The sequence below is a fragment of the Cetorhinus maximus genome, chromosome 6 (genome assembly GCF_964194155.1).
Source record: "Cetorhinus maximus chromosome 6, sCetMax3.hap1.1, whole genome shotgun sequence".
In the NCBI taxonomy this organism is placed as follows: Eukaryota; Metazoa; Chordata; class Chondrichthyes; order Lamniformes; family Cetorhinidae; genus Cetorhinus; species Cetorhinus maximus.
The window spans coordinates 75,494,454-75,509,250 of record NC_135884.1 but is presented as its reverse complement, the minus strand read 5'-3'; the positions used below and the strand labels follow the sequence as shown (position 1 = coordinate 75,509,250).

The following is a 14,797-nucleotide window of genomic DNA, read 5'->3' as shown; positions in this document are numbered from 1 at the left end:
TTCAGTCTGCTATTCACTATCCCACACTCGTATCAGACTGCTGTTCCCTATCTCACACTGACATCAGACTGCTGTCCCCTATCCCACACTGGGATCAGACTGCTGTTCCCAATCCCACACTGGGATCAGACTGCTGTTCCCTATCCCACACTGGGATCAGACTGCTGTTCCCTCTCCCACACTGGGATCAGACTACTGTTCCCTATCTCACATTGGGATCAGACTGCTGTTCCCTATCTCACACTGGGATCAGACTGCTGTTCCCTGTTTCACACTGGGATCAGACTGCTTTTCCCTATCTCACACTTGGATCAGACTGCTGTTCCCTGTGTCTCACTGGGATCAGACTGCTGTTCCCTATCTCACACTGGGATCAGCTTTCTGTTCCGTATCTCACAATGGGATCAGACTTCTGTTGACTATCCCACACTCATTTCGGACTACTGTTCTCCATCTTACACTAGGATCAGACTGCTGTTCCATATCTCACACTGGGATCAGACTGCTGCTGCCTATCACACTTGGTTCAAACTACTGTTCCCTTAACCACACTGGGATCAGAATGCTGTTCCCTGTGTCCAACTGGGATCAGACTGCTTTTCCCAATCTCAGACTTTAATCAGACTGCTGTTCCCTATCCCACACTGGAATCAGACTGCTGTTCCCTCTGTCCCACTGGGAGCAGGCTACTTTTCCCAATCTCAGGCTGGGATCAGATTGCTGTTCCCAATCCCCCACTGTGATCAGACTGCTGTTCCCCGTGTCACACTGGGATAAGACTACTTTTCCCTATTCCCCACTGGGATCAGACTGCTGTTCCCTATCCCACACTCGGAACATACTGCTGTTCCCTATCTTACACTGGGATCAGACTGCTGTTTCCTGAGTCACACTGGGTTCAGTCTGCTGTTCCCTATCCCACACTGGGATCAGACTGCTGTTCCCTCTCCCACACTGGGATCAGACTGTTGTTCCCTATCTCACACTGGGTTCTGACTGCTGTTCCCTATCTCACACTGGATTCAGACTGCTTTTCCCAATCGCAGGCTGGGATCAGACTGCTGTTCCCTATCTCCGACTGGAATCAGACTGCTGTTCCTTATCCCATACTCGGATCAGACAGCTATTCCCTATCTCAGATTGGGATCACACTGCTGTTCCCTATCTCAGACTGGGATCAAATTGCTGCTCCCTATCTCACACTGGGGTCAGACTGCTGTTCCCTATCTCACACTGGGGTCATACTGCTGTTCCCTGTGTCACACTAGGATCAGACTGCTCTTCCCTGTGTCACACTTGGATCAGATTTCTGTTCCCTATCTCACAATGGGATCAGACTGCTGTTCACTATCCCACACTCGTATTAGACTGCTGTTCCCTATCTCACACTGGGATCAGACTGCTGTTCCCCATCTCACACTGGGATCAGACTGCTGTTCCCTCTCCCACACTGGGATCAGACTGCTGTTCCCTGTGTCACACTTGGAATAGATTTCTGTTCCCTATCTCACACTGGGATCAGACTGCTGTTCCGTGTGTCACACTGGGATCAGACTGCTGTTCCCTCTCCCACATTGGGATCAGACTGCTGTTCCCACTCCCACACTGGGATCAGACTGTTGTTCCCTCTCTCACACTGGGATCAGACTGTTGTACCCTCTCCCACACTGGGATCAGACTGCTGTTCCCTATCTCACACTGGGTCAGCCTCCTGTTCCCTATTTTACACTAGGATCAGACTGCTGTTCCCTATCTCACAATGACATCAGACTGTTGCTGCCTATCTCACACAGGGTTCAAACTACTGTTCACTAACTCACACTTGGATCAGACTGCTGTTCCCAATCACAGCCTGGGATAAGACTGCTGTTCCCTATATCACACAGGCATCAGACTGCTGTTCCCTCTCCCACACTGGGATCAGACTGCTGTTCCCTATCTCACACTGGGTCAGCCTCCTGTTCCCTATTTTACACTAGGATCAGACTGCTGTTCCCTCTCCCACACTGGGTTCAGACTGCTGTTCCGTATCCCACACTGGGATCAGACTGCTGTTCCCTATCTCACATTGGGATCAGACTGCTGCTGCCTATCTCACACTGGGATCAGACTGCTGTTCCATATCTCACACTGGGATCAGAGTACTGTTCCCAGTCATACATTGGGATCAGATTGCTGCTCCCTATCTCATCCTGGGGACTCGCGGCTGCACCCTATCTCACACCGGGCTCAGACTGTTGTTTCCTGTGGCACACTGGGATCAGACTGCTTTTCCCAATGTCAGACTGGGATCAGACTGCTGATGCCTATCTCACACTGGGGTCTGACTGCTGTTCCCTATCTCACACTGGATTCAGACTGCTGTTCCCTATCTCAGACTGGAATCAGATTGCTGCTCCCTAGCTCACACTGGGATCAGACTGCTGTTCCCTGTGTCAGAATGGCATCAGACCGCTGTTCCCTATCTGAAACTGGGGTGAGACTGCTGTTCCCTATCTCACACTGGGGTCAGACTGCTGTTTGTTGTGTCACACTGGGATCAGACTGCTGCTGCCTATCTCAAACTGGGTTCAAACTACTGGTCCCAAACCCACACTGGGATCAGACTGCTGTTCCCTGTGTCTCACTGGGATCAGACTACTTTCCCCCATCACAGGCTGGGAACAGACTGTTGTTCCCTATCCCACACTGAGATCAGACTGTTGTTCTCAATCCCACACTGGGGTCAGACTGCTGTTTCCTGGGTCTCAATGGGATCAGCCTGCTTTTCCCAATGGCAGACTGGGATCAGACTACTGTTCCCTGTCTCATACTGGGGTCAGGCTGCTGCTCCCTGTGTCCCACTGGGATCAGTCTGCTGTTCCCTATCCCACACTGGGGTCTGACTGCTGTTCCCTTTGTCCCACTGTGATCAGACTGCTTTTCCCAATATCAGACTGGAATCAGACTGCTGTTCCCTATCCCACACTGGGATCAGACTGCTGTTCCCTGTGTCCCCCCTGGGATCAGACTACTTTTCCCAATCTCAGGTTGGGATCAGACTGCTGTTTCCTATCCCCTCACTGGGATCAGACTGCAGTTCCCTATCCCACACTCGGATCATACTGCTGTTCCCGATCTTACACTGGGTTTAGACTGGTGCTGCCTATCTCATACTGAGATTAGATTGTTGTTCCGTATCTCACACTGGGTTCAGACTGCTGTTCCGTATCTCACACTGGGTTCAGGCTGCTGTTCCGTATCCCACACACGGATCAAACTGCTTTTCCCAATCTCAGACCGGGGTCAGACTGCTCTTCACTTTCACACACTGGGATCAGACTGCTGCTCAATTTCTCATACTGGGTTCAGACTGGTGCTGCCTATCTCACACTGAGAACAGATTGCTGCTCCATATCTCACAATGGATTCAGACTACTTTACCCAATCGCAGGCTGGGATCAGACTGCTGTTCCCTATCTCAGACTGCAATCAGACTGCTGTTCCTTATCCCACACTCGGATCAGACAGCTATTCCCTATCTCAGATTGGGATCACACTGCTGTTCCCTATCTCAGACTGGGATCAGATTGCTGCTGCCTAGCTCACACTGTGATTAGACTGCTGTTCCCTATCTCACACTGGGGTTAGACTGCTGTTCCCTGTGTCACACTGGGATCAGACTGCTGTTCCCTGTGTCACACTTGGATCAGATTTCTGTTCCCTATCTCACAATGGTATCAGACTGCTGTTCACTATCCCACACTCGTATCAGACTGCTGTTCCCTATCTTACACTAGGATCAGACTGCTGTCCCCTATCCCACACTGACATCAGACTGCTGTCCCCTATCCCACACTGGGATCAGACTGCTGTCCCCTATCCCACAATGGGATCAGACTGCTGTTCCCTATCCCACACTGGGATCAGACTGCTGTACCCTCTCCCACACTGGGATCAGACTGCTGTTCCCTCTCCGACACTGGGATCAGACTGCTGTTCCCTCTCCCACACTGGGATCAGACTTCTGTTCCCTCTTCCACACTGGGATCAGACTGCTATTCCCTCTCCCACACTGGGATCAGACTTCTGTTCCCTCTTCCACACTGGGGTTAGACTGCTGTTCCCTGTGTCTCACTGGGATCAGACTGCTGTTCCCTGTGTCACACTTGGATCAGATTTCTCTTCCCTATCTCACAATGGGATCAGACTTCTGTTGACTATCCCACACTCATTTCAGACTACTGTTCCCCATATTACACTAGGATCAGACTGATGTTCCAAATCACACACTGGGATCAGACTGCTGCTGCCTATCACAATTGGTTCAAACTACTGTTCTCTTATCCACACTTGGATCAGACTGCTGTTCCCAATCACAGCCTGGGATAAGACTGCTGTTCCCTCTATCACACAGGCATCAGACTGCTGTTCCCTCTCCCACACTGGGATCAGACTGCTGTTCCCTATCTCACACTGGGTCAGCCTCCTGTTCCCTATTTTACACTAGGATCAGACTGCTGTTCCCTCTCCCACACTGGGTTCAGACTGCTGTTCCGTATCCCACACTGGGATCAGACTGCTGTTCCCTATCTCACATTGGGATCAGACTGCTGCTGCCTATCTCACACTGGGATCAGACTGCTGTTCCATATCTCACACTGGGATCAGAGTACTGTTCCCAGTCATACATTGGGATCAGATTGCTGCTCCCTATCTCATCCTGGGGACTCGCGGCTGCACCCTATCTCACACCGGGCTCAGACTGTTGTTTCCTGTGGCACACTGGGATCAGACTGCTTTTCCCAATGTCAGACTGGGATCAGACTGCTGATGCCTATCTCACACTGGGGTCTGACTGCTGTTCCCTATCTCACACTGGATTCAGACTGCTGTTCCCTATCTCAGACTGGAATCAGATTGCTGCTCCCTAGCTCACACTGGGATCAGACTGCTGTTCCCTGTGTCAGAATGGCATCAGACCGCTGTTCCCTATCTGAAACTGGGGTGAGACTGCTGTTCCCTATCTCACACTGGGGTCAGACTGCTGTTTGTTGTGTCACACTGGGATCAGACTGCTGCTGCCTATCTCAAACCGGGTTCAAACTACTGGTCCCAAACCCACACTGGGATCAGACTGCTGTTCCCTGTGTCTCACTGGGATCAGACTACTTTCCCCCATCACAGGCTGGGAACAGACTGCTGTTCCCTATCCCACACTGGGATCAGACTGCTGTTCCCCATCTCACACTGACATCAGACTGCTGCTGCCTATCTCACACTGGGTTCAAACTATTCTTCACTGACCCACACTGGGATCAGACTGCTGTTCCCAATCACAGGCTGGGATAAGACTGCTGTTCCCTATACTACACTGGGATCAGACTGCTGTTCTCAATCATTGGCTGGGATAAGACTGCTGTTCCCTATCTTACACTGGGATCAACCAGCTTTTCCCAATCTCAGACCGGGGTCCGACTGCTGTTCCCTGTGTTAGACTGGGATCAGACTGCTGTTCCCTCTCCCACATTGGGATGAGACTGCTGTTCCCACTCCCACACTGGGATCAGACTGTTGTTCCCTCTCTCACACTGGGATCAGACTGTTGTACCCTGTGTCACACTGGGATCAGACTGCTGTTCCCTCTCCCACAAAAGGATCAGACTGCTGTTCCCTCTCCCACATTCGGATCAGACTGCTGTTTCCTATCTCACACTGGGTTCAGACTGCTGTTCCCTATCTCACACTGGGATCAAACTGCTTTTCCCAATCTCAGTCCGGGGTCAGACTGCTGTTCCCTGTGTCACACTGGGATCAGACTGCTGTTCCCTGTTTCACACTGGGATTAGACTGCTTTTCCCAATCTCAGACTTTAATCAGACTGCTGTTCCCTATCACACACTGGGATCAGACTGCTGTTCCCTGTGTGCCTGGGATCTGATTTCTGTTCCCAATCCCCTACTGTGATCAGACTGCTGTTCCCTGTGTGCCTGGGATCTGATTTCTGTTCCCAATCCCCTACTGTGATCAGACTGCTGTTCACTGTGTCACACTGGGATAAGACTACTTTTCCCTATCCCCCACTGGGATCAGACTGCTGTTCACTATCCCACACTCGGAACATACTGCTGTTCCCTGTCTTACACTGGGATCAGACTGCTGTTTCCTGTGTCACGCTGGGTTCAGACTGCTGCTCCCTCTCCCACACTGGGATCAGAATGTTGTCCCCTATCCCACACTGGGATCAGACTGTTCTCCCCTATCCCACACTGGGATCAGACTGCTGTTCCATGTGTCACACTGGGATCAGACTGCTGTTCCCTCTCCCACATTGGGATCAGACTGCTGTTCCCACTCCCACACTGGGATCAGACTGTTGTTCCCTCTCTCACACTGGGATCAGACTGTTGTACCCTCTCCCACACTGGGATCAGACTGCTGTTCCCTATCTCACACTGGGGTCAGTCTCCTGTTCTCTATTTTACACTAGGATCAGACTGCTGTTCCCTATCTCACAATGACATCAGACTGTTGCTGCCTATCTCACACAGGGTTCAAACTACTGTTCACTAACTCACACTTGGATCAGACTGCTCTTCCCAATCACAGCCTGGGATAAGACTGCTGTTCCCTATATCACACAGGCATCAGACTGCTGTTCCCTATCTCACCCTGGGATCAAACTGCTTTTCCCAATCTCAGACCGGGGTCCGACTGCTGTTCCCTGTGTTCGACTGGGATCAGTCTGCTGTTCCCTCTCCCACATTGGGATCAGACTGCTGTTCCCTCTCCCACACTGGGTTCAGACTGCTGTTCCCTCTCCCACACTGGGATCAGACTGCTGTTCCGTATCCCACACTGGGATCAGACTGCTGTTCCCTATCTCACATTGGGATCAGACTGCTGCTGCCTATCTCACACTGGGATCAGACTACTGTTCCATATCTCACACTGGGATCAGAGTACTGTTCCCAGTCACACATTGGGATCAGATTGCTGCTCCCTATCTCATCCTGGGGACTCGCGGCTGCACCCTATCTCACACTGGGCTCAGACTGTTGTTTCCTGTGGCACACTGGGATCAGACTGCTTTTCCCAATGTCAGACTGGGATCAGACTGCTGTTCCCTATCTCACACTGGGGTCTGACTGCTGTTCCCTATCTCACACTGGATTCAGACTGCTGTTCCCTATCTCAGACTGGAATCAGATTGCTGTTCCTTATCCCACACTCGGATCAGACTGCTCTTCCCTATCTCAGATTGGGATCACACTGCTGTTCCCTATCTCAGACTGGGATCAGATTGCTGCTCCCTAGCTCACACTGGGATCAGACTGCTGTTCCCTGTGTCAGAATGGCATCAGACCGCTGTTCCCTATCTGAAACTGGGGTGAGACTGCTGTTCCCTATCTCACACTGGGGTCAGACTGCTGTTCGTTGTGTCACACTGGGATCAGACTGCTGCTGCCTATCTCAAATTGGGTTCAAACTACTGGTCCCAAACCCACACTGGGATCAGACTGCTGTTCCCTGTGTCTCACTGGGATCAGACTACTTTCCCCCATCACAGGCTGGGATCAGACTGTTGTTCCCTATCCCACACTGAAATCAGACTGTTGTTCTCAATCCCACACTGGGGTCAGACTGCTGTTTCCTGGGTCTCAATGGGATCAGCCTGCTTTTCCCAATGGCAGACTGGGATCAGACTACTGTTCCCTGTCTCATACTGGGGTCAGGCTGCTGCTCCCTGTGTCCCACTGGGATCAGACTGCTGTTCCCTATCCCACACTGGGGTCTGACTGCTGTTCCCTGTGTCCCACTGCGATCAGACTGCTTTTCCCAATATCAGACTGGAATCAGACTGCTGTTCCCTATCCCACACTGGGATCAGACTGCTGTTCCCTGTGTCCCCCCTGGGATCAAACTACTTTTCCCAATCTCAGGCTGGGATCAGACTGCTGTTTCCTATCCCCCAACTGGGATCAGACTGCGGTTCCCTATCCCACACTCGGATCATACTGCTGTTCCCGATCTTACACTGGGTTTAGACTGGTGCTGCCTATCTCATACTGAGATTAGATTGTTGTTCCGTATCTCACACTGAGTTCAGACTGCTGTTCCGTATCTCACACTGGGTTCAGGCTGCTGTTCCGTATCCCACACACGGATCAAACTGCTTTTCCCAATCTCAGACCGGGGTCAGACTGCTCTTCACTTTCACACACTGGGATCAGACTGCTGCTCAATTTCTCATACTGGGTTCAGACTGGTGCTGCCTATCTCACACTGAGAACAGATTGCTGCTCCATATCTCACAATGGATTCAGACTACTTTTCCCAATCGCAGGCTGCGATCAGACTGCTGTTCCCTATCTCAGACTGCAATCCGACTGCTGTTCCTTATCCCACACTCGGATCAGACAGCTATTCCCTATCTCAGATTGGGATCACACTGCTGTTCCCTATCTCAGACTGGGATCAGATTGCTGCTCCCTAGCTCACACTGTGATTAGACTGCTGTTCCCTATCTCACACTGGGGTCAGACTGCTGTTCCCTATCTCACACTGGGGTTAGACTGCTGTTCCCTGTGTCACACTGGGATCAGACTGCTGTTCCCTGTGTCACACTTGGATCAGATTTCTGTTCCCTATCTCACAATGGGATCAGACTGCTGTTCACTATCCCACACTCGTATCAGACTGCTGTTCCCTATCTTACACTAGGATCAGACTGCTGTCCCCTATCCCACACTGGGATCAGACTGCTGTCCCCTATCCCACACTGGGATCAGACTGCTGTTCCCTATCCCACACTGGGATCAGACTGCTGTTCCCTATCTCACACTGACATCAGATTGCTGTCCCCTGTCCCACACTGCGATCAGACTGCTGTCCCCTATCCCACACTGGGATCAGACTGCTGTTCCCTATCCCACACTGGGATCAGACTGCTGTTCCCTATCCCACACTGGGATCAGACTGCTGTTCCCTCTCCCACACTGGGATCAGACTGCTGTTCCCTATCCCACACTGGGATCAGACTGCTATTCCCTGTCCCACACTGGGATCAGACTGCTGTTCCCTCTTCCATACTGGGATCAGACTGCTGTTCCCTCTCCCACACTGGGATCAGAATGCTGTTCCCTCTCCCACACTGGGATCAGACTGCTGTTCCCTCTCCCACACTGGGATCAGACTGCTGTTCCCTCTCCCACACTGGGATCAGACTGCTGTTCCCTATCTCACACTGGGATCAGACTTCTGTTCCCTATCTCACACTGGGGTCAGACTGCTGTTCCCTGTTTCACACTGGGATCAGACTGCTTTTCCCTATCTCACACTTGGATCAGACTGCTGTTTCCCTATCTCACACTGGGATCAGATTTCTGTTCCGTATCTCACATTGGGATCAGACTTCTGTTGACTATCCCACAATCATTTCAGACTACTGTTCCCCATCTTACACTAGGATCAGACTGCTGTTCCATATCTCACAATGGGATCAGACTGCTGCTGCCTATCACACTTGGTTCAAACTACTGTTCCCTTACCCACACTGGGATCAGAATGCTGTTCCCTGTGTCCAACTGGGATCAGACTGCGTTTTCCAATCTCAGACTTTAATCAGACTGCTGTTCCCTATCCCACACTGGGATCTGACTGCTGTTCAGTGTGTCCCACTGGGAGCAGGCTACTTTTCCCAATCTCAGGCTGGGATCTGACTGCTGTTCCCAATCCCCTACTGTGATCAGACTGCTGTTTCCTGAGTCACACTGGGATCAGACTGCTGTTCCCTATCCACAACTGGGGTCTAACTGCTGTTCCCTGTGTCCCACTGGGATCAGACTGCTTTTCCCAATATCAGACTGGAATCAGACTGCTGTTCCCTATCCCACACTGGGATCAGACTGCTGTTCCCTATTCCACACTGGGTTGAGACTGCTGTTCCCTATTCCACACTGGGATTAGACTGTTTTTCCGTATCCCACGCTGGGATCTGACTGCTGTTTCCTGTGTCCCACTGGAATCACACTGCTTTTCCCAATCTCATGCTGGGATCAGACTGTTGTTCCCTATTCCACACTCGGATCAGGCTGCTGTTCCTATCTCACACTGGGATTTGACCGCTGTTCCCTATCTCACAGTGGGATCAGACTGCTGTTCCCTATATCACACAGGGATCAGACTGCTGTTCCCTCTCCCACATTGGGATCAGACTGCTTTTCCCTCTCCCACAGTGGGATCAGACTGCTGTGCCATATCCCACACTGGGATCAGACTGCTGTTCCCTATCTCACACTGGGATCAGGCTGCTAATCCCCATCTCAGCTAGGGATCAGACCTCTGTTCCCTATCCCACACAGGGATCAGACTGCTCTTCCCTATCTCAGACTGGGATTACACTGCTGTGCCCTATCTCAGACTGGGATCAGGCAGCTGTTCCCTATCCCACACAGGGATCAGACTGCTGCTCCCTATCCCACACTGGGATCAGAGTGCTGCTCCCTATCTCATACTGGGATCAGACTGCTGTTCCCTACCTTAGACTGGGAACAGACTGCTGTTCCCTATGTCACACTGGGATCAGACTGCTATTCCCTCTCTGAGACTCGGATCAGACTGCTTTTCCCTATTGCACATTGGGATCATACTGCTGTTCGGTATCCCACACAGGGATCAGGCTGCTGTTCCCTATCCCACACACAGATCAGACTGCCGTTCGTTATCTCAGACTGGGATCCGGCTGCTCTTCCCTATCCCACACTGGGATCAGACTGCTGCTGTCTCACACTGGCGTGGGACTGCTGTTTCCTGTGTCACACTGGGATCAGGCTGTTTTTCACAATCTCATGCTGGGATCAGACTGCTGTTCCCTATCCCACACTGGGATCAGAGTACTGCTCCCTATCCCACACTGGGATCAGACTGCTGCTCCCTATCTCACACTGGGAACAGACTGTTGTTCCCTACCTGAGACTGTGAACAGACTGCTGTTCCCTATCTCACACTGGGATCAGACTGCTTTTCCCTATTGCATACTGGGATCATACTGCTGTTCCCTATCTCACCCGGGTATCAGGCTGCTATTGCTTATCCCACACAGGGATCAGATTGCTCCTTCCTATCTCAGACTGGGATCAGACTGCTGTTGCCTATCTCAGACACATTGCTGGTGCGGCAGTTTGATGCGAGAGTAAAGAAAGTTGCAAGCAAAGTGCACGTACTCACCGTCTTATTGGGCCAATTGTGTCTCTCAAAGACATCCTGTGCTCGATCCTCTCCTCCATCTGTGAACATCATTATCATCTTATTACAGTTTGCTCGAATGGTGGTGGTCTGGGGAAGACATATACAGAAGGCAGTTAGTGTCTGATGACAATGATTGGCTATGAATGATCATCATGCGGAAGACTGGCTTATCAATGATTGACATCATATCTATAATTAGCTGTGAAGGCTTGTAGTCCTAAAGCAATTGGCTCTCAATGTTCACTGCCAAATTCAATATTGGAAAGACTGAAGTCATTGCTTTACGTCATTACTGCAAACTCCTTCCCTCGTGACTGACTCCATCCCTCTAACTGGCAACAGTCTGAGACTAAGCCAAATTGCTGACACAATTGGTGTCACATTTGACCCCGAGATGTGCTTCCGACTCTATATCTGCTTCATCACTAATGCTGCCTATTTCCACCATCGCACAACTTTGGATTGCCTCAGTTAACCTGCTGCTGAAACCCACATTCATGTCTTTGTTACCTCTAATCTCGAGCATTCCAACACAGTCCAGGCTGTTGTCCCATACTCTACTGACGTCACCCAAAACTCTGCTGCCTGGGTGTTAACTCACGGCAAGTCCCCTCCCCTGTCATCCCTGTGCCCATTGGGTCCCAGTGAAGCAAAATCTTGATTTTAAAATTCTCATCCTTGTTTTCAAATCCCTCCATGTCCTTGGCCCACCCTATCCCTGTAATCTCCTCCAACCCCACAGTCTCTGAGATATCTCCCCTCCTCTAAATCTGACCTGTTGTGCATCCCCAAGTTTGATCACTCCATGGTTGGCTCCTTCAGTTGTCTGGGCCCTCAGCTAAGGAACAACCTCCCTACAACTGTCCATCTCTCTACCTCGCTTCCTTCTTCAATGTCCAACTCCCGCTCCTAAGGCCTACGTTCCTGTTTACAACACTCCTTAAAGTCTACCTCTCTGACAAAGCTTTTGGTTATTTGACATAATATCTGCTTATGTGGCTCAGTATCATATTTTGTTTCAGAATACCCCTGTGAACCAACTTGAGACTTTTTTATTCTAGGCACTATATAAATATAAGTTCTTGTTGTTGTCCAAACAGTGATTGGCTATCAATGTTCACTCTTCCTAGCAATGATTGGCTCTGAATGCTCACCATCCTAACAATGATTGGCTCTGAATGCTCACTGTCTTAACAATGATTGGCTATGAATGTTCACTCTCCTAACAACGATTGGGTCTCAGTGAGAAGTGTCACAGAAGTAATTTCTTTTCATCCTTCTCCCCAACTCCTTCCAAAGATACTGACTAAAACAGGTGGGCAACTTGCAAATTCAGCAGCCCCATGGGCTCTGATTATGAGGCCAAGGTGAGTTTTCACCTGGGGAGGGGTGGGATTGAATGGGGAGAGGGGGAGTTACGTACGTGGAAAGTGAAAGAAAATGGAGTAGGATGAAATTTCCAGTTTCAAGTTGATTATGACAATTTCATTCCAGCTTTTGGATCTCCAGGGTCTCGCAGTGGGCATGATGCTCACCCACACAATCTGATCTTAAGTCAACGATTTAAAGGGGCAATGCAAATATGGAATTTGGGGCAGTTTTTAAAAATTCTTTCATGGGATATGGGCATCACTGGCAAGGTCAGCACTTGTTGCCCATTCCTAATTGCCTTGAACTGAGTGGCTTGTTGGGCCATTTCAGAGGGCAATTAAGAGTCAACCACATTAAGGTGGATCTGGAATCATATGTCAGCCAGATCAGGTAAGGATTTCCTTCCCTAAAGGACATTAGTGAACCAGATGGGTTTTTACACTAATTAATGATAGTTTCATAGTCACCATTACTGAGTCTAGCTTTCAATTCCAGATTTATTAATTGAATTTAAATTCCACCAGCTGCCATGGTGGGATTTGAACCTGTGTCCCAAGAGTATTAGCTTGGGCCCTGGATTACTAGTGACATTACCATTATGCCATTACATCACTGTCTCCCCACAAGGTGATGTGAAGGGGTATTTAAGATGGATTCAGGATGACTGGGGGCGGCACTCAAAGTTAATGACGCTTTCCTTGACTTACTGCAGGGTCCAGTCAGGAGCAGGAGGGGCATACTTTTCCCTAACAATGGGAGAAGGGAAACTGTTGCTGTCACCAAGAAGGTGAGGTTGGAGGTAATTGAGGGTGTGAGCAGAGGAGCACTGCGCCTCAGGTTTAGATGCAGCACTGGAAGCAGTTTAGTAACCTAACCAGGGTCAGTAAAAGGAGTACATTTGGTGATGCACCAGCATCCTGTGCATATCTAGTTTGATATAGTATTATGTTATTCAGTTTCTTATCTTAAAATGGCACATAAAATTTAATGGTTTGCACCTCTTCCCAGTCTTCTACTTTGATGCCGGTTCACCCTTTCTCATGTTTCATGATTACCTGCTGGTGATACTGATTGACCCTTTGTGATATTGATCAACTCTGTGATATTGATCAGCCCCGTGATAATGATCAAACCTGTGATATTTATTGATAGATCCCGTGTGATAATGATCGGCCCTGTCATATTGATAGATCCCCTGTGATAATGATTGACCCCCAGTGATATAGATTGACCCTGTGATATTGATCAACCTATGTGAAACTGATTGATCCCTGTGATAATGCTTGAGCCCCAGTAATATTGACCGACCCCGCCCTCTCTGTGGTATTGATCGACCCCCTGAGATAATGACCAATCTCCTGTGAGACAGAAAGCAGGAAACTATAGGCCAGTTAGTCTAATATCTGCCATTGGGAAAATGCTAGAATTTATTATTGAGGCGGTAGTAGCAGGGCATTTCTTCTTCTTCAGTTCTCTGCTCAAAGGCAGATCCAATTCGATCCACAGTGTCACGACCTCCACCACAGATAGGAAGAGACAGATCCTGAATCCAGCTTAGCCAGAATGCGGATTGAACCACGTGCTGTTGGCATCTGGTTCACACTGGACGTCCAGGTTGCTGTGGCACCAGGCACTTTTATATGCATAATGTACATGTTGTAGTCTGGAGCTATGGATAGTGATGGTAGAGGCTTCAAATTCTTTCCATCGTGTGGTTGACCAGGAATCCCTCCTGCTCTTACCACCTGACACTGGCCTACATTGGAAGAATTTACAAGTTGATACTCAACCTGTTTGGGTGCGATGTGAACGCATCTTCCTTAGATATCAAGTCCTGGTGTGGGATTTGAACCCAAAGCTCCCGGCTCAGAGGCAGGGGCACCACCAACTGCACCACAAGACCTCCAGCAGGACATTTAGAAAATCATAATACAATCAGGCAGAATCAGCATGGTTTTGTGAAGGGGAAATCATGTTTGACAAAGTTATTAAAGTTCTTTGAGAATATAATAAGCAAGATGGATAAGGGGAACCAGTGGATGTAGTGTATTTGGATTTATAAAAGACATTCGATAAGCCGCCACATGAAAGGTTACTACACAAGATAAGAGCTCATGGTGTTGGGGGTGATAAATTAGCATGGATAGAGAATTGACTAACAGGAAAAGGAGAGTAGGGGTAAATGGGTCATTTTCAG

At 49.7% G+C, this 14,797-nt stretch overlaps 1 protein-coding gene across 3 annotated transcripts in view; it reads right to left on the bottom strand.

The window, feature by feature from the left end:
- The window catches only part of cacna2d2a (calcium channel, voltage-dependent, alpha 2/delta subunit 2a), a 991,061-nt gene that overhangs the window by 277,525 nt on the left and 698,739 nt on the right, over nt 1–14,797 (bottom strand). For all 3 annotated transcript variants that reach the window (XM_078543862.1, XM_078543864.1, XM_078543863.1), the window contains one exon: nt 11,209–11,316. In XM_078543862.1, the coding sequence (XP_078399988.1) occupies nt 11,209–11,316 (108 nt within the window). The remainder of the gene's footprint in view (nt 1–11,208; nt 11,317–14,797) is intronic.